General features: G+C 42.3%; 1 protein-coding gene across 1 annotated transcript in view; it reads left to right on the top strand.

Moving 5' to 3' along the window:
- The window catches only part of LOC111223136 (unconventional myosin-IXa-like), a 78969-nt gene extending 51567 nt beyond the window's left edge, over positions 1-27402 (top strand). The window contains exons 13-44 of the mRNA XM_022747167.1: positions 227-422; positions 1948-2067; positions 3579-3654; positions 7023-7163; positions 7713-7752; positions 7858-7980; positions 9179-9259; positions 9487-9597; positions 12572-12694; positions 13728-13877; positions 14477-14787; positions 15257-17041; positions 17658-17757; positions 17994-18209; positions 19158-19255; positions 19414-19544; positions 19683-19906; positions 20102-20218; positions 20414-20602; positions 20845-20895; positions 21121-21232; positions 22226-22287; positions 22541-22733; positions 22849-22977; positions 23113-23218; positions 23324-23455; positions 24080-24203; positions 24391-24438; positions 24915-24932; positions 25194-25402; positions 25536-25678; positions 25773-27402. Of these exons, the coding sequence (XP_022602888.1) occupies positions 227-422; positions 1948-2067; positions 3579-3654; positions 7023-7163; positions 7713-7752; positions 7858-7980; positions 9179-9259; positions 9487-9597; positions 12572-12694; positions 13728-13877; positions 14477-14787; positions 15257-17041; positions 17658-17757; positions 17994-18209; positions 19158-19255; positions 19414-19544; positions 19683-19906; positions 20102-20218; positions 20414-20602; positions 20845-20895; positions 21121-21232; positions 22226-22287; positions 22541-22733; positions 22849-22977; positions 23113-23218; positions 23324-23455; positions 24080-24203; positions 24391-24438; positions 24915-24932; positions 25194-25402; positions 25536-25678; positions 25773-26272 (6159 nt within the window). The 3' untranslated portion in view covers positions 26273-27402. The remainder of the gene's footprint in view (positions 1-226; positions 423-1947; positions 2068-3578; positions 3655-7022; positions 7164-7712; positions 7753-7857; positions 7981-9178; positions 9260-9486; positions 9598-12571; positions 12695-13727; positions 13878-14476; positions 14788-15256; positions 17042-17657; positions 17758-17993; positions 18210-19157; positions 19256-19413; positions 19545-19682; positions 19907-20101; positions 20219-20413; positions 20603-20844; positions 20896-21120; positions 21233-22225; positions 22288-22540; positions 22734-22848; positions 22978-23112; positions 23219-23323; positions 23456-24079; positions 24204-24390; positions 24439-24914; positions 24933-25193; positions 25403-25535; positions 25679-25772) is intronic.
- The last annotated feature ends 409 nt before the right edge of the window (positions 27403-27811 follow it).

Here is a 27811-nt window from a genome sequence, read left to right on the forward strand (position 1 = left end):
TGTTAGTAATTTGATTTCGTTGCATTAAGTTCAGCTGCTTTGTTGTAACTTTTGTTTTTGCTTTTGGACCTTGCTCTCATTATTGTATTAATGTTTTATTGGAACATCTTTTAATGTGCAAACCGCAGGAAGATTAGCAGCTGCTATGGCAGAAGCTAGTGGATATCCAATACAATAAACAAATAAGCAAATAATACCATTGGATGCTATTGTATATCTCACACAGGATTTCAGGGAGAAGAACACGGACCACATGCGCCCAGACATCGTGGCTTTACTTAAGAGCAGCAAGAACGCCTTCATCTGCGGGCTGATCGGCATCGACCCCTCGGCCACTTTCCGCTGGGCGGTTCTCCGAGCTTACTTCAGAGCCCTGGTGGCTTTCAGAGAGGCTGGGAAGAGACACACGCAGAAGAAGACCGGTGAGCTCTCACACGCACACGTTATAGCAGTGATGTATAAAGAGACAGATGAGAGATACATAGGGAAACTCTTATCTGAACTTAGAAAGTAAAGTAAAGCCTATATAATGTATTTGTCGTCTACAAATATCTATTTTTTTGTTGTTTTTTTTTTTTTTTGCATCAAGGCAACTACTGGTGTTTGATTTTGCTTATATTATTAAGTCACAGCATTCTGCAGCTGCACGACTTTCAGTGATCGATTACATTAGAATAAATATTCAGAATGATGAAAATCTGTGCTGCCCTGCAGTTTGTGTAAATCTCAGGCTGTGTCACAACAGCACCAAAGAATCCACAAAGAGGCAAAGGACGTTGAACGTACTGAATGGCATGTGAGCATTCCAGGTACTTCTTACTGTAGCAAGAACAGTGAACTCATTAAATCTGCAGTAGGGACTAATGGGTATTTAATTCTTCATCTCCTCTTGCTGTGTGTTTGACGCTTGCAGTTTATTGGCTGTCGGCAGAGAAAAAGGTGTGTGCCACCTTTGAGGCAGCATGTTCAGCACCGTATGCTCACATGCCACGCAGTTACAATTTTGTCCTCTTTGTTCATGATAGATTCTCTTTACCTGCGCCGTATTTTGTGTTTCAGTAGTTCCTGTTCTGTAGTATGTGTGCATAGTGCTGGTAGTGCTGCTATGTATTTACAGTAGCTGTCGCTCTCTGTCTCTCTCAGCTTTGGCTTTATATGAATGCCTCCTTCTCCCTGAGAGTTTACTCTTGCTGTCCTTGATATGCAGTAGATGTTACCATCAGACGTTCTTTCAGCACTGCCGTCGTATGAATCAGTCTTGCGCTCTGCACCCCCTTGATCTTTCCTACACATAAAGTTTTACATGTAGATGTTGTTATGTTTAAAATAGATTTTTTTTTGTTAGAAATCTTGTATTCTTTGCTTATCCTTATACATCTTTTAGAAATCCTTCCAACTACACTCTAAAGATATTGGTGTCACCCAAGGGAACCTGTTACATGTCTTCTAAAACATTTCTGCAAAATGACAGTTGTGTTGACTGGTGCAAAGTTGTTTATAAGCCAAGTCTTTGATTTCATTTTTATGAATTATTATGGGATAAGCTGTGAATTAAATCCCCTTTAAATACCCTCACCCTGTCCAAGAGGACAAGGAGTGGAATCAGGTTACAGAAAAACCTCTAGAAGACATTGAATGGAAGTGCCTTTGGGTGGCGAACACTTACACACAGAAGTACAATGACAAACATCCTACTGCAGTTTTGAATGTCATATCATCTTCTCTCCAGAAGTCTTGCACAGGTCACAGGTATCTCTCCAGTAGACGACTGCATCTCTTGATCTCTTCTTCTTCGCTGTCTAATCTGTCATTTCTCTCTCTCTCTCTCTCCCTCTCTCTCTCTCTCTCTCTCTCTCTCTCTCTCTCTCTTTCCCCCCCATCTCTTTTACTTGTGTATTTTTTTCTCTCTCTCTTTTCTCTGTTTTTTGTTTGTTTTGCTTCTCCAAGGGCATGATGACGCTGCTCCATGTGCAGTTTTGAAAAGTGTGGATAGTTTTAGCTTTCTGCAGCACCCTGTGCATCAGAGAAGCTTAGAGATCCTGCAGAGATGCAAAGAGGAGAAGTACAGTAAGGCTGCCAATACAAAAATAACTCCTCCCACTTCCTGCCAGACCATGACCTGGGGAAACTGTAGGGACGAGGCTGACCAGCATCATTAACTTTACTGAAGCCAAAGTCGAGGCAAAATAGATCAAAACCATAAGAGTGTTCAAACTTAAAGAGGATATATTTTCATAAAGTTTTCATTTACAGCTCATATTTTCTATCATTACACTCGATGCTTGTCGGTCTCCGCTCCCTCCGGCCTCCCCCTCTTCCCCCTCTCTTACGCGCCTGCATGCGTTCGTTCTTAGTCTTGTCTTGCATGTTGCTCACTAGCATGCTTCGGCGATTCTGTCACTAACACTGTGCTAGTAAAAGGCTAAGCAGAGAAATGCATGGTTGTACTGCTTTTATCAGCTAGCTGTGGTCCGAGGGAACGGCGCAGTAACACCTCTAGGTGTCCGTCACTTTCCTTTTGTCAGTAATAGCACATCGCTACGCTTACATGTCCAGTCCTGTCTTTTGGGCAGTTGGGTATAATTGCTTGTCCACCACCGCACACACTTCTAAAATCACCGCCACCACCCTCTCCTGTCACTAACGCCACCACACAGGCCGGTGATGGTGATAGGAGACGGAGGTTCATGAATGACATAGTTTGGGGGACACAGATGTGTACATTATAATCACTAACTTCAGGACATACAGCTGGCCTCACACACACACACACACACACACACACACACACACACACACACACACACACACTTCTCTCAAAGGTCACTTTTCCTCCACAAACATTTCACACTCAAATGTGTTTGTGTCTTTTTGTTGTGTGCCACCCTGCAGCTCCAGATGAGAGTGACAATGTTGTACAGAGTGATGAAACTGAGAACGGTACACTGTTCAGTCTTTATACGTAGGCTAACACACTGTAGATGTCACTGATTTCTCATCACTGTGACTGATTGGCTGTAGCAACAGTAGGGCTTATCACTGCTGAAACCTAGCCATCACACTGTAGCAATGTCAATTTTTTTTTTTAGTTTGACCTAAATGGCTATTGATATATTATTGATTATAGGAGAAGATGTGGTTTGAATATCCGTATTTTATAACTGATCAAGGTTTTAAGCAAACCTACAGTCCAAACTAAACTCAATAACTCTTCAATATCATCTTCCATAATGCGATATTAACAAGAGCAGCTCACTATTAACCTCACAGATCTTTGTGTCAGTATTAAACCATCTGCAGTAGAATATATTTACAATAAAAAGGCACATAACACTCACTGCAATAACACTGGCGTGTCACGTAGCGTCAGAGGTGTGTTTTTGCTTGGGAAGGGGTTTGTCTGCGAGTGTGTTTGTCTGTTTTGTGTGTGTGTGTGTGTTTGTCTGTTTTGTGTGTGTGTGTGTGTGTGTGTGTGTGTGTGTGTGTGTGTGTGTGTGTGTGTGTGTGTGTGTGTGTGTGTGTGTGTTTGTGTGTGTGGTGTTCTTTCGCATGACGCCAACCTGTGTGTTCGTGATCAGGTGTGACCAGGAAGAGTCCACGTACGCCACTGTCAGACCTTCAGGGAAGCAACACCATCATTGAGAAGTCGCCACGGTAAGAGTCTGTGTTGAACTAGTGCTGTTGTCTCAAGGTCTTTGTGAAGCTTCCGCTCACTTTCCAGGTCAAGTTGGGTTTTCTTTAATGGACGTATGTGAAGAAATAAATTACACAGTTCAAAGCCAGGTCAACTTAATGCCTGCATTCACAAAATACCACAGATGTGCAGGGGCTTGATGCGCATGAGCTCCCATGCATGTATCACATGAGGACAAATGTGTTGGCACACCTGAGAATGTAATGCAGTCTAACGCAACACCACAACTGACAGGCTTAGAGAAGTTACTGTGCTGTTACGAGCTTCATAAAGGTTGATTTTAATTATTATTAAAACAGTTGTTTGTTATTTTATTCCTCCCTGTATATGCATTTATTTATCTTTGTATTTATATGACGGTTAGCTTCTTCCACCGCTGGCACTCATATATATATATATATATATATATATATATATATATATATATAGTGTTTCAGATTAATATGATCATAGGCTGATATTCATAAATATAATATGAAAGATCATTTATATGTTTTTTCCTTTTCATTTTTCCTTATTTACTGATCATATTGATTTTATTGGACAAAAAAAGACAAGAAATAGATGATATAACTAGAGCAGTGCGGGGTAGAATAAACCGCCTGTTTGTTTATTTGGTTTTTTATGCATTTTGTGCCTTTTTTATTAGTGAGTCAACAGTAAAAGAGGAAATGAGGGGAGAGAGAGAGAGAGAGCTTCCAGTCAGGATCAAACTGAGGATGATGGCGAGTCTTCGCCCCCACGCCCACATAGTGTCCTGTAAATTAGTATTTAATCCCACAGACATAGTACAAAGACATCTGGAAATAGTCATTGTCAACAAACCCCTTAATACCTTTCTTACAGATGTGCTGTCATACTTTAGATAATATACTTTTTAATCATCATGTGTTGAGATTCACCTCTGGGCATTGAGACAGACGTGGCATTCCTTTAAAAAAGAGTGATGGCTGTGCTCTGACCCCGAGCATTGCTCCCATACCACCCCACTGAGCCGCCGGTCCACCACCTCCTCTAATTAGCTGTGGACCGTGAGATTAGCGGCCCACGACCACGACTGGTAGCACAGAGCAACCCGTACAAGATAGTTTTTGTTACACAAGAGCTCAGTCTGGGGCTGTTAAAATCCCCTCTTAATGTGATTTGCAACCTCTGCCCTCCCTCTCTGTCTCTTTCTCTCACTCACACACACTCATCGTCCACATACTAAAAGAGCACTAAGGTCTGCGCAGCTGCTTCCTCTGTGATGTAAAGTCAGAGCTATGCATTGGAGAGGAGTGCTCGGGGAGCGATAAATATTCAGCCCCTGCAGGGTGCGTGTCAGCTGGACAGAGCAGCGGACAGTGCAGTGCTTTATGGGACTCTTTGAGGAAAAACAGTCACTACAAAAGGCATATTGTACCGTCACCATTAACTGAGATCGATGATCAACTGGGGAGAAATTCTCCTTTATATGGTAGGCCAGATGCAAACAGAAAGTTTGTGCTTATTCTTCAGTGCATACTGTGCCATCAGAAATTATTTTTTGATTTACTCATACACAATAAACCCTTAAACACCGGTCATAAGATTATATAAGGATGGAGTATAAACTTAGATTTTCTCTTGCAGACTAGAGCTTTGTGGATCTCCTGCCGCAATTTATAATATTGTAATTTAGTGCAAGCTGGTATTTCAAATCATATGTATCCTATTGCTCCTCTGGGGCAGTGGAGATGTACCCCAGCCTGTGGTAAGGATTATGAAGAAGCATCCTGTTGGTCTCTTCCGCAGCGTCTATAGAGAGAAAAAGTAGTAGGCCGGTCACACCTGAGGTTTTTTTTTTTTTTTCACATCTGTGTCCACATCTGTTTCATGTTTTTATATTTGACTGAATAAGAAAATTATGGCCAGATTAAGTCAAAGTTAAACATCTATCGTTTCACTTCTTGTTATTTTAAAATCATAATTAGCTTCACTGGCCAGTGTATGTTTAGGCATACAAGGAATTTGACTCCAATTTCCTGTGGCTAACAAGACTATTGCCAGTCTGTGTGAGGCTGTGCTTTGTGCTAAATGCTAACGTAAGTATTCTCATGCTCACAGCGACACTGCTAACATGTTGGCATTTGGTGTCTTAGTTTTAAACATTTGCTAATTGGCACAAAAACACAACGAACAACCGAGGCTGATGAGAATATCATTCGTTTTACAGGTAGCTGGTGATAAACCACAATTCACATTTTTGACCTGATGGTGGCACAAGAACAAAAGTCAGGGAATCTTCAAAGTCAGTAGGGAAATTTCATATTAATAACTTCATATAAATATTTGCTCCTTGTGCACAGAGGCTGAACACAATGAGCAGAGAGAGGGCTGTGTTTTTTTTATTTAATTTTTTATTAATGTATTTCAGCAGTGGAAAATCCCTTTCAATCCAAACAGCTGGACCAAAAGCTCAACCTTCTCACCTGCTGTTCCATATTTGTATTGACTCTCATTTTCATCAGCCAGTTGAATGATTCAGCCTGCTCTAATAAAACAATATGAATGACGATATTGGAAAGGGCTTCAATTAATCGGAAGGGCTGAATCAATAATAAATTGCTGCTGCCACATCTGTACTCTGATTCTGAACAATGATGTTGAGAATCTTTCATTTCTGGCTCTTGACTCGGTTCCTCAGCTGCTCCTCTCTCGTCCTCTCCTCTGGGCTAAAATAGTTCAGATTGGTTAATGGTTTTAACCATGACCTGACGCTCGTGTTTTTGTTGTAGTTCTGTGCAGGTGGTTAGGTTTCACCTTGAGGCCAGAGGTTTAAACCCTTTGAGGCTTCAGTAAACCGTGTCTAATTCTGTTTGAGATGAATTCCACTCTGTCCTATGGGAAAAAAACATAGAAGCTGCTGCCCCTGCTGGTGACTATGCATAGGTTACACTTCTCGAAAGCTGAGCTACATCAGATCACTCCAGCACAAGTTCAATTCTCCCTGCAGCTTTTCCTCAAAGTACTGACCTGTTAGTATAAAGTATTTGATGTTACGTCTGAGACACTGACAAACAGTCAGTGTACCTGAGGAAGTTCACAAACTCTTGCAATCCCAACAGATCTTTGGTGATTACTCTCTTATTGCTGTTAAAATGGATTTTATATTGAATTTCCAAAGTAAAGGAGGATAAATAACTGTCCAAATGAATTCAGAAGAAAATGATTATCCCTTTATTGCTTTTTTTTCTTTCCTCTACTGTCTTCTTGTAATGTATAAGTTCATAGACTAAGGTAAACATCATGTCTAAAGTTTGGATTTCCTAAATTAATCACTTCTATTGGTGTGTGTTTTGTCCAAAAGGGGTTCTCCGGGCCTCGGCTGGAACGGGCGCGTGGGCCGACACAGCCGCTTGTCGTCCAGCAGCTCCACTGCGGATGAAGACGGCATCTTTGTGAACTCAGCCAGCAGCAAACTCCTTGAGCGAGCCCACGACATCCTCATGTCAGTAACAAGACACAGCCACAGTCACAATAATGCTTTAAACTCCCTGTTAACCCGGATTGTAATTCTAATTAATCCACTATTTAATGTTTTTTTTTTGTGCTTTCTGTGTGATTGTAAAATGCAAAACTGCTTCCAGCATCGTTTTGTTTTACTGGTATTTGGTATTTTGGTCAGCAGTGTGGCCTACTGGCCTGGAGACGCCCTTAAAGCTGAAAGACCTGAGTTCAAACTCAGTGTCAGAAAACATCTGCCTTGCTGAAGTGTCCTTCAGTGATTGCTACATACCTACCAGCTCCAAGGGTGCTGTTCTGTAGCTGACCCTGACCTCTGACCTCCTTATGGAGCAGAGCACGTGAAAAGAGAATTTCCCCACAGGGGTGAATAAAGTTCCACTATTTTGACAGGGATACGACCCACTCGGGAAGAATTTCTGAAATTAATTCAGTGCTTTGTTGACCTTGGAAAAGAGAGGGGTTTTGTTGCTTTGTGGTGAAAACAGATTCAAATGAGCTGCTAACTTTTCTGTTTTTGTTTTTTTATAAACAGGAGGAACAAAAACTACAAATCTAAGCCAGTTCTTCCGAAGGTAGCGTTCAGTTTCTTTAATTATCTTAACAGAAGGCGCAGAAAAATATGATGTGGTGTCACATTCTCAACGTTATCAATTGACTCTTGATTTTCACATCTGCAGCATTTACTGAACGTCAAGTCACTGAAGTACCTCAGCAACCTGACGCTTCACGACCGCATCACCAAGTCACTGCTTCACCTCCACAAGAAGAAGAAACCACCCAGTATCAGTGCACAGTTCCAGGTCCACACACACACACACACACACACACACACACACACACACACAGAGCAAGCAGCATATTGCTTAGAGCTCCGTGATTTGCCATTCAGTGCTCTCACTGTAAAAATAACACGATTATCCCGAGCTGGACGTAGGAATCCCCCTCCAGCTGTGAATATGATAAAAACAAGGTGTGTCCTTTACAACTGGCTGTGGGTGGAAACATCCCTCCATCTCTCTGCCTGCCAACGGCCTTTACTGTCCACTGTCTAATCCATGTATTTGTCCGCAATGTGTGTGAAGTCTATTACGTAGTTCACACACCCACCCAAAAGTCTTAAATGTATGACATCATGTCTGGGAATTTATGAAAATAATAATAATAAATGTCTTATAAAAATACTTTGATTTGGTGAGAAACTGGTGGCTTGCCTTGTCTCAGTTACTGACACACCCTTTTGAATTTCTTCACTAATGTTTCGATGAGACCATGAAAACAGTTAACTGTACACGCCTCAAGCTAAAAATGAGCTTATTCCTACCGTTTAAACTCCTGCAGACAAATGAGATGTTGTAGCTAGGTGCTCTGGCCTTTGTTTTAGCACCTGTTAGCAGAGGATTTCCTTTTAAAGTACTGTTAACATCCATAATAATTTCTTTAGGTCACAAATGTCTGATAAAAGCTGACACGCCAGCTCAACAACCAAAAACTGCTATTTTCTCCCTGATTTCTCTGGACGTGAACTGTGTGCTCCAGCTGTTGGAGGCAGAGATGAGTGCTGAGGCCCCTCTGGCAGGCCGCCCCGGCCCCAGTGTGTGGATGACTTCACTTCCCACATCCTATGCTGCGCTGATTGCTTTAATCTCCCATGGAGGGGGAGGAGACTGAATTCCTCCTGCCACTGAATTATCACACACACATGCTGACACACATGTGCATGTGTTTACACACACACACACACGGTTTTCTTTCTTCTACAGAACCATATGCTTACGTTGACATATTGCTGGTATTTATGATCCCAGGCTGTGACTTTAATCTTGCAGCAAAGAGTTTTCCTTAGACATGGACCAAGGGTTACTCGCAGCTGACAGAACCACCTGACTTTGACTACTGTCTGTCAAACAACTGTGTAGCATCAGAAGCACCGTGCATTAGCTTGTTGTAGTCAGATTTTGTGGTGAATCTGACATCTTGTTTCTGTGTCTCACTCCACAGGCCTCTCTCAATAAGCTAATGGAGACTCTGGGTCAGTCTGAGCCTTATTTTGTCAAGTGCATCCGTTCCAATGCTGAGAAGGTACAGTGTGCTCACTCCAGACTGCAGCTACTTTGACTGTTTTGGTTTAGTTTTCAAAGCATTTTTCATTTCCTTTGAAGTTCAAACTTTTTTTTTTTTTTTTTAGAGCTGTTTATCATTCCCCCCCTTCTCTCTCTGTAACCTCTGCTGCCTGTCGCTCTTCCCTTTTTCTGTCATTCTCCCCTCTTCCTCATTATCTCCTCTCCCTCTGGCTTTCTCTTTCTCAGCTGCCCTTACGGTTCAACGACAACCTGGTGCTGAGGCAGCTGCGTTACACAGGTATGCTGGAGACTGTGCGCATTCGGCAGTCGGGCTACAACATCAAGTACAGCTTTAAGGTAACATACGCACATAGATACTGTTTAAAATACAGTAAATAACAGTTTGCCAATCAGTCGTCATCGGTCAATGGCACTTCCATTTTATGCCACTTTATACTTTTTCTCCAGTAGATTTGAAAAGGAAATGTTCTTTTCACTCCACTATATTTATTTGAAAACAATAATAACTAGATGCATTTGCAGATACAGATTTGATATAAAAAATATACAATATTAAAGATGTGAACTACCCAACATTGTCTAAAGTAGTTACAATTAGCTTCCTCTTTACCAGCCACATCAGAATACTACTTCCATGTTAATGTATGTATAAAATAAATACTTCTGAACTTTTACTAGAGTAAGGAGTAATTTTAAAATGGGGCATTACTACTTTTACTTAAAGCAGCCATTTGTAAGTTTTGCTATTGCTACAGTGTTAGCATAAACAGCAACTCCAATGTTAAGTCTTGTCTCAATCATGTCTTTTCTTCGACTGAAGTTAGCATGCTAACCGGCTAGCTCGGCCCATCTTCTCACTTTCTGGCAGTGACTCACTGCAAGCCTCCAACCTGCCCTGAAGATGTAGCTGCTCAGATGGCGTATTATAACCTGTAGTCATGTAAACACAGCCGTGGTCGAAGCTCTTGTTAAGCGACCATCGCCACCACCTGCCTCCGGCAAGACACCACTTTCAGCGGCAGAGAAAACTCACAAATAGCCTCTTTAAGTATTTGACTACTTTGTCCACGGCTGGTGGTCGTCCGTACAGAATGAATTATGTAAAATTGTGAAAAGAACGGTGATGACTCTGAAGATATCTGGATGTTTTTTTGTTTTGTTTTTTTCTTTAATCTGGGTCAAACTCTAAAAATACTGGATTCTCCATTTCCATGTTAAACGAATAACATCTTTTCATTAGACTCCACAATCCCAGTTTACAGCTCAACTTTTTGTTTTAAAAAAAAAAAAAAAATTGTTGTCTCCAAGCCCAGCCCGAGAATTATTTTACCAGACATGACAAAGCTCCCCAGAGCCAGAGAATAAATCAGTTCTCACAGACTGAGAAGTACTAACCATGGCTGGTGAACTGACCTGTATGTGTATGATTGGTGGAGTTTCCCTTTTTTTCCTGATAGTTAAAACAGATTCGCTTCATCTACTATTTTTGCCAGGTATGACTGTATGATTTCAGGAAGCAAACACTCACTAAGACAGAAAAGGGAGTTGAGAGCAGATCCCACTAACATGTTCTCTCTGTGGAGGCGTGCGCCGGCCAGGACACTGATACTCTGATCAGTCTCACTGCTCACGTCCCAGAACTTAAGCGACACTCAGGTTTCCATGCGTTTCGGTGCCAGAGAATTGAATTAATGTCCTGGAAACATGTCGCTGAGGATGTTTGAGCCGGGATTCATTGTGTGTTGTGTCAAGAGGGAATTATGGGGAACGTGAGGTGGCAGCCATCTTAACCATACTGGCTCTCATAAGAATGATGTCAACCCTGTGAGAAATACTCTATGACTAATCGAGAAGATCATGTTTAATGCTGATTGGAAGGGAGTCTTTGGACAGAAGAAGTGGGCTCTCTCCCACTCCAGTTTTTTTTCTTAACATTAGTTTCCATCTTGCGGTCTTAAATTTTAATTTGTGCCAGTCTTGTGATGTCAAAGTTTTTGGAAAAAGATGAAGTCACTGTGCTAGTTTATTATGGAGTCACTTTGCCGAATCACAACTTATTTTCCCATGTAAACACAGTGGTATCAGCAGTAGACAGATCAGGTTTTATTTGCTGGCGTTCTGAGATCTTTGCTGCTGCTTCCTCCCAGATTCAATCAAAGATACCAGAGTTTCATTAATGAGAATTAAAGCATTGAAAATGAGTCAATTCTGAGTCAACAGCAGTGACTTGATCCAGAAACAATGTCCCAGTTACTGGGGCTAATCCACAGACCTCACTAAAGACAGTTTCACTATTTTTCAACTTGACTAGAAATTTGCAGCAGTGGAAAGTACATTTACTCAAGTACTGCACTGAATGCACAGTGTGTTAACAATGTAATAACGTAGTATACATCAGTCACAGGTGCCATTTTCCTGAGTATTTTTTACTCAAAGTATATTTTTGTGATTTCATTTTGTACTTTTGCTGAAGTAGGATTTTAAATGCTGTGTTTTTACTTTATTGTTCTGATACTTATGCTGAGTGCTTCTTCCACTATTGGGAAATAGTTATCACTAATATTTGTAAACAAATATAAACATGAAACCACAGTATAAATTCTGTTGTTTATGGTCTGGCCTTTTAGTTCGAAATCTGGAGTGCAAAGCTCATAAAACTGTAACTACTTTGATGAGCTCACTCAAATAATTTTATCATCAGACATCGTCGTTTACCAGAAATTCCTAGAAACATACTTAGTGCTGCGGTCAGCACTAATGAGAAATATCTTGGGCACAGTATCACTTTGGAGGACTCGGCTGTTTCCCAACTCTTCAGAACAGAGCCTCTCCATTGTCCTCGGGTCTCTGAAACACTCCCCATGCTTGTAATTGTATAAACACAGCATCTGTTTCCCTATCCACCCCCTACAGCCCAGGGTGCAGAGCGTATTGAATTCAGACAATGGGCCTCAGTTTGAAGAGTGGGAGTTGAGCATATTTATGCCATGATGTTTGAACCCCTGCAAATATGGACAGCATGGACTTTTACCTGAAACCACATGTGCCTTGGCAACTTTCTGCTCAAGAGATGCTACAGGAGGCTGCTTGAGTCTCTGGTGCCGGTCAAGAGTTATGTTTCAAATTCAGGGCCAGAGTGTCTACAAGTGATAAATCAGTTAGAAAAACCGATGGCTTCAGCAGATTCATCGGCGTAAACCGTTTGTTAGAGACATTACTGTACCCATATCATGCACATAAAGCCCAGAACAGATACTGAAGGTTAATAAACATATTTCCCTTTAACGCCTTTCCTTTGTTCTCTTGATAGGATTTTGTTCATCACTTCTGCGTGCTGCTCCCAGAGGGCACCAGAGCCACCAGGGAGGGCATCCAGCAATGTCTGGACCAGCTAGACCTAGAACCAGATGGGTACCAAGTGGGAAAGACGATGGTATTTACTCTGCTCTCTCTCCTTTCCTTTTTTCCTTTTCCTGATAAACAAATACAGTAAAACATGGCGTGGCATCTGTTTTCAATATTGCACAGTATCCCTCTCTGAAATGCTTTCCTCTACTGTACAAAACATGTCAATAATTTGTTCACTAGTGTTCACTAGTACACATGAATGTTACACAATTCAGCTTTGTTTAACTCTCAGACAGTATAGTTCGATTTTATTCATCCCAAAGCTTCCATCAATCATCAATACCAAAACTACCACGCAGAGTGACAGTTATACTGATCAATGTGATATGTAGAATATTCAGTGTATACAAACTGGTGTCTGCTTCATAATATGTCACACGGTCTGAGCGTATGATAAAGCTTCGGTTAAGTTTTGGAACAAGCCGATTCAAAATGACATGTGATATGGGAAAATGTTTTTGCAGCTAGTTCAGTGGGAATTTAAAGGAATATCAGGGTTCAATAAATTAAATAAAGTCACGATGCATAATCCAGATGTAAAGAGAAAAAGTAGGACAAGACAGTGGTCGAGTGATTTTCTTCTGTGTCATTGTTTGGTGGTTTTAAATTGCTAAGACTTTGGTCAGTTTATTAAACTGTTTAATTACACACACTATAAATGGAGTCAGGATAGGAGGGTGTTGGGGATAACCTCATATTACCTGAAAGCATCCTCTTAACAAAAGGATGTAATGAAGACGGTGCCCCATATTTGGTGCGGTATGAATGAGACATGATGGTGGGGTCCATGCCTATGGGATGCTGTCTATATAATTAGAGGATCATACCTGACATTCCTGTGACCATGTATCCAGCTAGAGGGATTTCTGAGGTCTGTGTGTGCGGTTGTGAGTAACTGTGAGCGGGAATTTTTTTTTTTTTTTCTTCGTTTTTTGAAAGAATGTGTGTATATCCCTTTGTAAGCAGCTGGACAGCCTCTGTCTTCATTAAGTGTGTGTGTGTGTGTGTGTGTGTGTGTGTTGTCCTGTGCTGACTCCCATCGTCGTCCCTCCCTTCAGGTGTTTCTGCGGGAGGCTGAGCGTCAGCGGCTGCAGGCCTTACTCCACGGGGAAGTTCTCAGACTCATCGTCATGCTGCAGCGGCGGTTTAGAGCCCGGCTGGAGAGGAAGCAGTTTGTCAGGATGAGAGAGGCAGCAACCTGCATCCAGGTACAGTACTGAGCTTTTCATCGTCAGTGCTTTCATTTCTGTCTGATTTAAATCGCTTTTTATGGTTTTTGTGTTGGAATATTCTCCTGTTGTTTTAGCAGCCGAGCGGGAACTCAGTAGTTCAGCGTTGTTCCTTTCAGTGGCTTTGTATCTTGATAATATGGTCATTTTATATTATAGTTTCAATTCTGTTGCCCAAATGAATGAATCCAAAATTTAAAAAAAATAAATATAAAATTTAAAAAATTTGAATGAAACCACCATGTTATACTCCCTATGATTTTGCTTACATTTGCAATATTGAGATACCAATCAATATCGAAATGATATTGGTAATACTGCCCAGTCTTAGTTCATCACTATATCTGAAATGAAAATATGGAAAGTCATGCGTTAATATCAGGGATGTTTTATTTATTTTAGTTCAAGTGACTCAAGTGGAAATTATCTGAAAAAAGAAAATTGAGATTTGAGTAAAGATGATTATATTTCTAATGGAGTTGCTGTAGTCAGTGAACATTGAAGTAGGCTGTGACTAAAAGGAAAAAAAAAAGATATTATCATGAAAATAATCTATCATTACGATCATCTCCTTACAGAAATGGTGGCGTTTGTACCGGCCCATAGAAGAGGAGCAGGAGGACTATGACCCTAAAGTCCAGGAGGGGGCAGCTTTGTGCTTGCAGACACAGTGGAGAGGTTACAGGGAGCGCCAGAGGTTCAGGCTGTGGAGGGAGGCTGCTCTGGTGCTACAGAGGGCATGGAGGTTATGGCTCCATCGGCGCTGCACAGCAGCTCTGGTTATTCAGACAGCCTGGCGCTGTCATCAAGCCAGACAAGCCTACTTGCGTCTGTATGCCGCTGTGGTACAACTACAGGCATTTAGCAGAGGCTACCTCACCAGGCAGAGGTAAACCATACCATAAAACACCTATTACTTTATTCTGAGCAGTAGCCCCAGGTCTTTTTTCTGTTGCTAGAAAATTGAGGTGAGGTGAGTTTAGTTTAATGAATGCAAACATTTTAGCATTTTTTATAAAGGCTCCATCTTCTGAGAGAAGCTTCTATGGGTAAGTGACTGCATGGTTTTTGTCAAGCTAGTGCAAAACCAGATTAATCTTTGCACACAGCCTCTGCAATGTATTTGGTCATTGTTCAGTGTGGAAACAGAGCATGCCATTACGCAAGAAATCCAACCCAAAGCAGCTCTACAATCAGCTGAGCTGTTGGGGACAAGAATTTTTATATCAGACTCTGACTTTGGTGCATACTTGAGCTTGTTATAAATAACTGTGACTGTTCAAAATACATCTTGATAAAAGGGTGAGGAAACAGTTTGACATCAGCTTAAGTTTTAATCGCGCCTTTTTTATTTACAGTTTCAAAGAACTGCGAGAGCAGAGACGGAGGGAGAAGGAGGAGCAGCAGGAGAAGCTGCTTCAGCTACAGAATGGCCAGGTGAGTCTTTCACCAGAGGAAGAGGAGGAGTCGCCTGAGAGAATCATGGGGTTGGACCTCAGCACGTGGGAGGATCGTTCCTACGAGCAACGAGAAAAGAGCCTCCAAATCCTCAGCAGCCACGAGGACACAGTCGGGGACGAAGCAGAGGGAGGAGAGCATGCCGGGACAAAAGAGAGCTCCTCTAAAGCGCTAAGTGAATCACCAGCCTCAATCCCGACGTCCGCTGTGGTTGTTCGAGAGAGGGCCAGAACTGTAGAAGAGCCCAGCCAGAAAACCACTCGGGCCAAGAGAGAGAGCCGGCGGATGAGAGAGTTGGAGCAGGCCAAGTTCAGCCTGGAGCTCCTCAAGGTGCGAGCAACCAGCGGTGGAGCCTCGTCCCCATCCGAGGAACGGCGTTGGTCTGTCGAGCTGGTGCCCCCTGCTACCCCGCCTCCTTGTTCACCCCAGGGCACGCCTGACAGCCAGAGCTCCAAAGGCAGCTTTGAGCTTCTGAGTATGGATGAGGAACCGCCCAAGGCTTTAGAAGAGGTGACAGACAGCGAGGACGCCTGCTCCCCTCTTCCGTCAATAGATTCAGTACCTGAGCCGAATGTGGAGGTTGTCTCGACAAGCCCGACACCAGCTGAACCACATACGGCAGGGGTTTCTGATGCTGTTGCCCCCCCAGACAGCCAGGGTCAGAGCAAAATGGATCTGCCAGCCCCCTCTGCCCCCACACATCCGCCCAAAATCGAGAACTACCTCCCTACCTTTTACGTCCCTGCTAGTGAGGGCAGCACAGTCATCTCCCATCGTCCCGCTGAAGAGCCTCAACAGAAAACAGATGCAGCCGTCTCTACAGCCACCTCCACTGTTACCAAGCCTCTCAGAGAACGGCGAGAGTCGGCGCGTCGACCAGTGGTGGTGGTCATCAGTATGCAGAAAGAAACACCATTAAGCGAAGAGCTGAGTGATATTGTCCGTCCCCCTGTAGAGGTTCGAGATTCTGCAGCCCAGACAGGGGAGTTGACCCCATCGCCACAGAAAGCAGGCCCAGCAACAGTGCCTCAAGGTCCCGTCCCTGTTTCTACCTCTGCCCCTCAGGCCGACCAGGCTGTCATTGAGAAACTTGTGCGACTAAACGAGGAGAAAGAGGAGAGGCAACGTAATCAGCAACAGCAGAATGAAAAGGAGATGATGGAGCAGATAAGACAACAGAAAGGAGTGCTGGAGCGGCAGCGCCTTTACTTCGCTCAGTATGAGAGAGACATGTTTGAGAAACAAAGAGGAGAGGCTCTGCACAGGATAGAGAAAAGTCGACAGGGTGGACAAGATGTGGGTGGAACTGCAACCTCCAGCAAGCCCCTTAGACCCAGCTCCCTGCTGATTGAGAGGACGGCAAGGCTAGCTCCTCATGCCAGAACACATTCAGACTCCACTGCTCCACCAGCGCACTCTCCTCTGGGTGTAGACATCCAAGGCAGCGCCCCTCTCCCCCAGCTGCCTCCTCCACCCGCTTCTGTTCCCAGAGAGAGACGCATGGAGAGCAGGCGTGTTGCTGAGGGCTGGGCACCCAAACTCACGCTGGAGTCCAGAGACGGAGGAGGGGCCAGAGTGAGAACAGCAGCCAGGAAGCCGCCAAGTAATCAAGGCACCACCGTTAGTATGACGGATAAGACGGGCAACATCTTCTTCTCTCCAAAGGACAAAGTGACATTTGCAAAGTGAGTAATAAATTAATACATTGCTTTTTATTTACTTATACTGGGTGTGTTTTTGTTGAAAACTAGAGTTGTTTGACATTTGATTCAAATCCTTGTACGAATAATAAGAATGAGTTATTATAAATAAAAATAGCAAGGCTATGATTACTATAAACAAACAAATAAATGAAAAAGCAAATATAAATTAATTTATGTTCAAGGATTGAATAAATCATGTTTCCAAAATAAAATAACAAAAATAAACCATGGTGACATTAATTGTTTACCAAGTGAAGAATTTGAAGATTTCTGACTTTGCCGCCTCCCAGTGGTCATAACATGAAGGCACTGTTTCAGGCACTCGCACAATATTGATTTGATGCAGGGACATTGAGGTAAAGTAACATGGACTACACCAGTTTTCATCGGAGGTGGCTCATTTTTCTACAAAACAAAAAACTCTACCATCAGACCAATCTGAAAGATGCCATACCCACATAAACATTCCTCACATGGCTTTAATTGTGCATTTAATTAAAATTTCATTGACACACTTGTTCTTGGTTGCCTCTTAATGAAATTTGAATTTAAGAATGGCTCTTTGTATTTGTGTTTTCCCTTTTTTTTTGTCCATCAGGTTTGACAGTGATGCCCTCACTGAAGAAACACCTGTGACCATTCCCAGAGAAGGACCCTCGCCAGTCTCCAAGCCCGCTAAAGGAACAAAAGCACGGGATGTTAGTAATCTCTCCTTTTTTTTTTTGTTTTCTCAAAATAGACGTATAGCATGCGTTTGCAAATTTGCAAGAGTGCCTTTTGTTGTGAATAATTTAATGAACCTTGGGAGGATAGCTCCCAGTCTTACACTAAAAACAACACAGCTGACCTACATGCAGATCAAAGTGCACTGAAGCTCTTCTACGCGTTAAAGCACCTTTTTAAACATGCTGTTATCACTTCTGGTAAACTCCAGGTCGGCAGAGCGGGCCAAAAAAAGAAAGCCAGAATGGCACGGACCCGCTCCGACTTCCTCACCCGCGCCCCTATCGCCTCGCACGGGGGCGATTCAGACGAGGATGACTATGATGGCGACAGCCCCCTGAGCCCCCGTCATTACACTCTGCCGCTCTCCAAACAGAGCTCCACGGAGGCAGGCTTACGAGAGTCCTGTTTCAGTGACTCAGACATGGTAACAGGCGCCAATCAGAGCCGGCTGTGGCCCTCTCTTACCTTCTTAAAGCGTGTCTTCTCTTTGACATTTCTAACCCCCTTCAGCAGAGAGAGCGTAGCTCTGCATCACACCTCTGACTCAAACTGAGCTTCAACAAACTTCTGTTTTTCTAAAAATGTACAAAAACTTTTCCTGAGAGCGGAAGACATTTCAAAGGTATTTCAAGACGGATATTTCAAAGACATAAAATGAAAATACCTGCTAAAATGGTGTTGTGCAATAAAACATAAACACTATCCTACCAATAGAATACCTAGAGCCAATTTTTGAAGATGTGTACTCAAGGCTGTCAAACAACCATAAATGCAGTACTTCATTGGCTTGACAAACTGTCTAGAAATCATTATCAGTAGTGAATGTTAATTTGACTTCATGCATCGTGAAAGCTGCAGGAGTGTTTTCCCTTTAAAACTTTAGGCCTTTAACATAGTTGCTTTTATAACACGACTTGGCCTCTCTGTCTCTCACAGCTCTAACAGCGATTTTCCTCCTTCCTTTACTCTTTCTGGTAATATTTGCACGTCACTTACTTCCTCTCTGATCACGTAGCGCTTATCACTCGTCAGACCTGGAGAATCCTTGAAAATGGGTCATCATTCACTCTCGCCTTTCTTCATCACTTAACAACCTCCTGTCTTTTATTGATTCTTTTCCTGGGAAAGATGTTTTTTTTTTTTTCTCCCATATGTTTCAAAAGTGTAATTTTGTTGTTATTATTTGTTAGCGTTCACTGACACATAGAAGAAGCTACAGCTCTGGTAAATGTACATTGCAGCTCCAGTGATGTGATGCTGCCCTCTACTGGCGTGAACTTGTTCTCAGATCATAATATACAAGACCACATGGGAATACATCATAGAGAGGCTCTTCTCTTTTACATGTAATTGCAACCTGATTTTCTTTCAGCCTGCAAGCTCCGAGGAACAAAAGAAGATACACAAAGCCATGTCGTCAGGAGATTTGGGCAAAGTGGACTCGATGCGCAAGAACTCACAAGATGGAAGGTTTGTTCCTCAACTCAGCTTCGGTAGCATCCAGAGTTTTACCATAACATTTTCTTTTTCATGCCTTGGCCTTAATAGAAATTGTTAAGGACACTTATAATCACAGTTTTCATCAGTTTCATCAGTAATCATTGTCAAATTTGTTTTTATTTTAGCAGGGTTCGTGGTAAGATGCGTTTCTGGGGAAAGACAAAGTACGGGGATAAGAAGGCATCCAGAGAGAAGCTGATCTGCGGAGCCGATTCATTGGATGGAGACTACGGAGACACTGGGCCACTGCTGGGAGAGGGTGCGTTACCCAGGAGCAAATGCATCCATTTCAAGGATGTTCATATAAACTAAAAATTACAAGATAAGAGACACTGGATGCTGAAATCTTTGAATGAACCTGCATAAGTGTCACCAACTGCAATTCTCTTCCACACAGCCGGTCAGGAAAACATGTCGCCCCCCTGCAGTCCTGATCTGACGCTGGATCGAGGGTTCAGAGACTTGAAGGAGAACAAAGAACCGTCTCCCAAGGTGAAGCGACGCCGCAGTGTCAAGATCAGCAGTGTGGCTCTGGAACCTGCTCAGTGGCAGAACGACGCGCTGCAGATCCTCACCTGCACCAACGACTACAGGAGCATGAACGACTTCCTCATGAAGAAGGTACAGCCAAACGTGCTCTCTCTTATTCTCTTGATACATATGTGTAAAGATGATTTCATGTCTTGCAGCTGTGCCTCCTCACAAGGAGTAACTCCAGATGATTACAATGCACTTTGGAGCTCAAGCGTTGAGTTTTTTTTTTTTCTTTGCCGACCTCCATATTCATGCGAAGATGTTTGTGGTGTCATATTTTAGATCAATGACTTGGACACAGAGGACAGTAAGAAGGACACCATGGTGGACGTTGTGTTTAAAAAGGCTTTGAAAGAATTCCGTCTAAACATCTTCAACTCGTACTCCACCGCACTGGCGGTAAGTCAGCATGGTTTATCTGATCATTTCAAATTGAAAGATACTCTTTAAAAGTAAAGCATCATATGGGAATATCACTCATGATCTTTTTACTCAAAGTGATTAGAAGCACGAGTTTGTAATCAGATCACAGTGCTTTTTACATAATAGCAGTTTCAAAAGAGTTAGACTAGATCTTTTATTCTTCCTGCGTAGATGGATGACGGTAAGAGTATCCGCTACAAAGACCTCTACGCTCTGTTTGAGCACATCTTGGAGAAGACCATGCGACAGGAGCAGAGGGACTGGAGCGAGTCCCCTGTCAGAGTGTGGGTCAACACCTTTAAAGTTTTCCTGGATGAGTTCATGACTGAGTATAAACCTATGGACAGCACAATCAGCAAGGTAAAGGCGTGTAACAGCCTCCTGACAGCCCGGGGATATATGCACATTTTGGTGTATTGGTGTGTATTAACTGTTGTGGATGAAATTGGAAGTGTAGCGATCTTTACAAACTTTAAATGTCATGTACTATACATCATGTTAATGTGTATTAATAGTACTTACATTTACAGCAACACATCTACTGAATACTAAAACATATATGTTGTTCTCTTTTGTCTTTTTTTAAATCCTTTTTATTACAGCCGCTACCTAAACCTGAACGCAAAAAACGGAGGAAAAAGGACACTGACATTGTGAGTCTGTGTTCCCTCTCATCATTACTGAGTACACGATCCTGAGAGCAACAGAAGAAAGACAACACTTTGCTCTGACACCTCCATCTACTCTTTGGAATAACAAGATATAAATATTCCAGTGACCAAAATAGAAAATAGGATATATAAAAAACCAGAATAAATAAATCCATATAAACATGATAGGAAACTCCAAATAAACCTGTGTTCTGCTGCTCTCTGCAGGTGGAGGAGCACAACGGCCACATCTTCAAGTCCACCCAGTACAGCATCCCTACTTACTGTGAATACTGCTCATCGCTCATCTGGATGATGGACCGTGCCTGTGTGTGCAAACGTGAGTGCACATACAAAATAACAGAAAAAACTGATCTTGAGAATCCCTCAATTTCATAGAGCTATGAAAGATTATGAACCTTTTCTTTTAAATGTATTGTTTTGATTGCAATTTTTTTTCTAATTTAAATATTTTAGTCCTGAAATAATTGACAATTCAATTAAGAGAAAATGAAGCATCAGCAATTTTAATAATCAAGTATTTGCTGATTGCAGCTTCTTAATCGTGGAGTTTTGCTGCTTTTCTCTGTTTCGTGTAATTGTAAATTTGATATCTTTGGGTTTTGGGCCGTGGATCAGACAAAATAAAGAGTTCTGGGAACTCATGATGAGCATTTTTCACTATTTTCTGACAGAAGGTAACTGAAATGTCCTTAAAATTGATGTCAGTGACTGTTGGAACCCTGCCACACACACACACACACACACACACACACACACACACACACACACACACACACACACACACACACACACACACACACACACACACTCTCTCTCATTCACACACTCACTCATACAGCCAACATTGTTCTTATGTAACCAACACCAGAATATTAGTTGTGTGATGAAATGAATTTACTGTTGGACAATGCGCTGTAGAAGAAATTGCTTTTCATGTCAAATCTTTTGACCGCAAATGCACTCACTAACACCCCTCATCTTTACACAGACACTCACACACACACACACAAAATGTCATGGGCAGAGCTGGGTTCAGTGTGAGCCCCGCCCTCTCTCCCTCCTCAGCCCTAATCAGATTGTTTTCAACTGGACTCATGGGGTCTGCGGCTCCGTGTCTCCAGAGATTTCTCCACACAGTTTGTCCTTTATTCGCACAGGATGTTTTCTTCATGCCAGCCAATGCTGCTTGTGATAACATTGATAACATTTTTTTTCTTTTGTCCCAACTTTTGCTGAATAATGAGGAGGCACTGCCTTTCTGTTGATAATGGAAATGACCTGTTTGATTTCTCTGGCTGTGTTTATCCAGTGTGCCGCTACGCCTGCCACAGAAAGTGCTGCCAGAAGACAACCACCAAATGCAGTAAGAAGGTGAGTCGGCCATAGTGTGCCCCCACACAACAATGTCCCATGACATTAATTGTATTACTGTGGGTCTATGTACAGTAGCTCTCTCTGTCACTTGATATGCGGGAGGTCATTGTTGTAAAAAGACAAGACTTAGTAGGCTGAGTTTTGTGGGGTTTTTTTCTCCAATTTTTGTATGCATTTAAAAATACTGGTCTTTATTGCTGTGTGTATATACACCACATGTCTGAGTATATTTGTTTGTGTCTGTGAACAGTTTGATCCAGAGCTCTCCTCCAGACAGTTCGGAGTGGAAGTTTCTCGTCTGACTAATGACGAGAGGACGGTGCCCCTGGTAGTGGAGAAGCTTATTAACTACATTGAGATGCATGGCCTCTACACTGAAGGAATATACAGAAAGTCAGGCTCCACCAACAAAATTAAGGAGCTCAAGCAGGGACTGGACACAGGTAACTTTGCTAGAGATTACAGCTAACAGGTGAATGATGCAAACTGGCTTAAAAAAGCTGAGAAACATCAGTGGGAAAGGATTAAATGTGATTTGGTTTCTGTCTGTCCTTCCAGATGTGGACAGCATGAATCTGGATGACTACAACATCCATGTTATTGCTAGTGTTTTCAAGCAGTGGCTGAGAGACCTGCCTAATCCTCTCATGACATTCGAACTGTATGAGGAGTTTATACGTGCCATGGGTGAGTGGTTCGACATCAGGCATCCAACACTGTAGATTCTGTCCACGATAACAATGCATTATTGCAAACAGCAGAAGATATATTTGTTTGCCGTAGCAGCAAATGGTGATTTATCTTGTGGGAACGTCTCTCCAGGTTTGCAGGATAAAAAGGAAATGATCAGAGGGGTGTATTCAGTTATTGACCAGCTAAGCAGAACTCACCTAAACACTCTGGAACGCCTCATATTTCATCTTGTCAGGTAACAAAGAAAAGCTGTTCTTAATCTTACAGTAGGATTAATACATGAAACTTGCTTTATTTCCATCCTGGTAGACTATTCTAATACTGAGTTCATTGCTTTTAGGATCGCCTTGCAAGAGGAGACGAACCGTATGTCAGCCAATGCCTTGGCTATAGTTTTTGCCCCTTGTATCCTGCGCTGTCCTGACACCATTGATCCACTGCAGAGCGTCCAGGACATCAGCAAGACGACTGCGTAAGTCATGTCTATCAAATTATTTCTTTGCTTCGTCTAAGAAAGTGTGGGTTGAGATGGGGCACGCTGGCATTTCAGTGGGGGCATGCATGACCAGGAGAAAAAATTGGAGTGGTACTAAAATTGAATTAATCTGTTTCATGTGGGAACAATAAACAAAACTCTTTTTCATGGCCATCAAATCCAATTTATCAAGATTTATTCAGATGGCACAAGTACAATTTGAACCTGTTTTTGAGAAGACTTTTGGGAAGAGAAATGTTAACAAAAAGAAAGGTGATGCTTGAAAAGTAAACACATCAGTCAAAACTAAAGTCAACTGAAGTTGTTCTCATCTTCACTGTCAGAACAGCCTCGTGTCGTTCTTGTCACTACATCATAATTACTTTATTTCAATGAAATAATGTTTAATTTGGCTTGCTTTGCTGCAATAATGGTTGATAAATTAATGAATGGGATGGGGACATGGATTTGGTTTGTTTCCAAAGACAGGCTTGATAGAAAACAACTGAGAATGACTGGGAAAATAGAAAAAGGGAGGCACATACTGTATAAATAAATACCATACTGCTAAGTATTTCCAGTCATTCTGAAGTGGTTTTGTCTCTCGCCGTCCCTCCTCAGGTGCGTAGAACTTATCATTTGTGAACAGATGAATAAGTACAAAGTACGACTAAAGGACATCAGCACCCTGGAGTTTGCTGAAAACAAGGCCAAGTGCAGACTGACCCTCATTCGACGGTCAATGGTAAGATCAAATAATATGATTAATCACACTGTTATCAGAATCTCATCAGTTACAGTGACTCATTGCTTAATCTACCTGACTGAGCCAACTCCTTCATTCCTATACCTTCCCCTGATTTCCTCCTTCTCTAAGCAGTTTTTCTCTTGCTCCAGATTCTCTCCCCTAACCTGTCCTTTCTTTTACCCAGAGACCCGTACTAATAGCTGTTAGGTTTATGAGCATAGCACGCACTAGGGTATGTATACACACACCATGGATTGCATTCCCAAGCCATCATCCATTGGTGATGTTGATGTGGTACTGATCACTGTACAGTCGTATCTTTTCAAAGATTAACATCTTCCTTCTTCATCCCTAAAGCATGAGTCATCACTTTACTCTGTCTCTGATTCTGTTTTCTTTTTTGCTTTGTTTGATTTTTTCTTTTTTACTTTAATTTTGTAACTGTCTTCTGTGGATGCAAGAAAAGACATTATACAACCATGCAGTAGATTCACATAATGTTATGTGGAGTATGGAACATATAAAGTGAAAACTTTTTGTGTATTCTATGACTTAAAATCTATAAAGCTTCACTTCTAAGAAAACTCAGGCAGCACATCAGTTGCTAGAAATGACACACATTGACACACAATTATAGTTTTAATGACCTTTAGAAAACTAGAATCACTGATTCCTATCTTTTTTGTTTCTCACTTTTGCTCTAAGCAGCCAAACGCAGCTAAAAAGGTAAAGTTTGTGTCTCATTGTGCTGTACCCACCTTTGAGTTTGATGAGTCTCTTTAGTGCTGCTGTACTGTTTTAAGCACAGCTTGTCATGTGGTTCTATCACTGCATGTTTGAGACAGTAGCTTCTTGCTTAAAGTGGTGAAATGTACCATATATAACAGCATAACTGCTTTCATTTAGTGGTCGTCAACTCTTTTTATGAAGCACAAATGCAATATTCACATTAGTGAGAAAAAAAACTGCCCTTGATTTGTTTCTCAGGGAAAAGGCCACGTGCAGCGACTAAGCTACCACACGCCTTCGCCTCCAGTTAGTCCCCGGTTGCCCTCTGTGGCCAACACTGTGGTAGAAGAGAGTGGTGGTGAGGAGGGAGCGGATTCGTTTGCTGAAATCTCCGAGCATCAGCAGGCTGCCATGCAGCAGGAAGAGAGAGTGCTGACAGAGCAAATTGAAAGCCTGCAGAAAGAAAAGTAAACTCCATCACTGCACTTAAAACTGAATTTACAAAAATTAACCTTACTATTTTGCATGTACTATTAATGTTAGCTGTGTCTCACCATGTGTGCTCAGCCCATTGTTTAATCAGGATGTTTGCCTGTGCAGAGAGGAGTTGACGTTTGAGATGCTGACTCTGGAGCCACGAGCATCAGATGATGAGACCCTGGAGTCAGAGGCCTCTATCGGTACAGCTGACAGTTCTGAAAACCTCAACGTTGACTCTGAGGGAACCATTTCTGACTTCTCTGGTATGTCAAAATACAGGGAATCATAAATCATTTATGAGAAAAAATGGAAAAAATTGTTTTAAAAAACTTAACTTCTATTTGTCTTTCATTGCAGAAAGAGGTCCAGTGTTGACTTCCCCCTGGCCTCGGAGATCTGACGGGAGGAGCCCCCGACGCCGTGCTCTCCACCGGCAGCCTGACTCGCTAGACTCTGTTGACTCTTGCTCCAGTGTGTCCTCCTACTCGTCCTCATCACACTTCCACCCATCGTCCTCTTCCTCCTCTGCCACGACCCGGCGCTTTCGTTTCCACTCCAAGTCTCCCTCCCTTGGCTCAGGTCCAGCCCAGTCTCAGGCCCAGGCTCTGAATGCATCTCACGCCTCCCGATGCGACAGCATAGACAGTAGCCCTACAGGAGACCAGAAGGGTGCATATGACGAAAGGCCCCAGTTTACCAGCCGAGGCACCTTCAATCCAGAGAAGGGTAAACAGAAACTTAAGGGGGCCAAGCATTCAACCCTGGGGCACTCCAGAGATGGCGGTGGCCATGGCAGGGACCCTCCAGACATACCACAGCAGCTGGTATTATATGGCAGTAATGAATTCATGGTATGAAGAACACTGGGACACCAAAGCACTCCTTATCCAACTCCCTGGCAGGCAAAGATGTTCTCAATGGGAGGTAACGTAGTGGCGACTGATCTCCACTTCTCAAAGCACTCTTGCTTAGCCTTTCTTTGTTGAAGTCTGCAAAGAAGTGTCCCCAAGTGCCGTGTATAGTGTTTCCACCTCCACAGGGGGGAGATGTTTGGCAGATGGATGGGTATCAGTGGAAGGGCTCCTCTTCTGTAGACTAAACTGCAACCCATGCTCTCACAGTGCCTTGGCAGCACTTTACTCAGCGCCAAGAGGAGACACACTGAGCAGGAGGACAGAGAAAAGGGAACATTGAAATACACAGAAGACCACTCAGCATCAGGGAACGACACAGAGCTGGAAAGCCAAAGCGGTGTACTACAGCATATGAGAAGAAGTCAGGCAACATCAGGCGTGACAGATGTTACAGTGAAAATAAAGCTCTCCATTATTAGCTGCTTTATGAGTTTACAGTTCATAACAAGGAGTGTAAGCAGTGGTTGCTCTGTTATTACAAATTTATTTTTCCCTTATTTAATAAATTTTAATGTCACAGAAATTCTTTATAGCATATAATATACAGGTATAAATACTGTACAAAGCCGGAACACCAGCCTCTGCTGGGTAGTTGAAGTCAAATATTTATCTTTTTGGAGTATCTTGGACAGAGATGTACGGATTTGGGCAGTGGATGGTTTATGTGTGTGAGTGTGTGTGTGTGTGTTTGCATTTGCCAAGCGCTCATGCGTGACTGTATGTATGTGTGAGAAAGAGAGAACCACTTCATGTGTTTTAAGTTTGTGCTGCTTTTTTTTTTTTTCTCCCCCTTACAAGGGAAATACCGCCATCAAAGGGACCAAGTCAGCTGGTGTGTATTCCAGCCAAGGGGATCCCAGCTCTGTAAAGAATGTCGGATGTGTATAAAATCCATGCATTCACTGCTTAACAGCCATACAACAATTGTAATGTACAGTACAGTTCATATGTACAGTATAGTGGACAAATGCCATTCTATTCTTGAAATCTATTGTTACCCCTTGCTCCCGAACCCATCCCCACTTCCTGTCTCTAAAGTGTTTGCTCAATAGCAACCAAGCAAGAACATAAAATCACAATGTCTTCTGTCGTTATTAATGAGAATGTTTGTGTTTTTGTCATTTGTCTATTTTTAAATGTTTATTTTTCAGGCCTGTGTTGAAATAGTTAACACTTTGACATAACTGCAAAATTCCAATCGTAGATAATGTATTAAAATAAGACATTTTGACATGTCACAGTAGAAAAAGAACCCGTGTTACTATTAGCACTAGTAATGGTTCCATTATATTCAAAGGTCCCAGAAAGCCACGACTGTGCGAACGTGAGCCAGCACAGCCAACACAGGAGACAAGTACTTTTCCACTAAGAGGCAAGTAAATAAGTGTTTTCCAGAGTTAAAAGGCAGCAGCAGCATTTAAGAAAGCAGCAAATAATATGGTGTATAACATGGTAAAAAAAATATAAAAGAAACAAAATCAC

The sequence above is a fragment of the Seriola dumerili genome, unplaced genomic scaffold (genome assembly GCF_002260705.1).
Source record: "Seriola dumerili isolate Sdu_G_001 unplaced genomic scaffold, Sdu_1.0 BDQW01000011.1, whole genome shotgun sequence".
Classification (NCBI taxonomy): domain Eukaryota; kingdom Metazoa; phylum Chordata; class Actinopteri; order Carangiformes; family Carangidae; genus Seriola; species Seriola dumerili.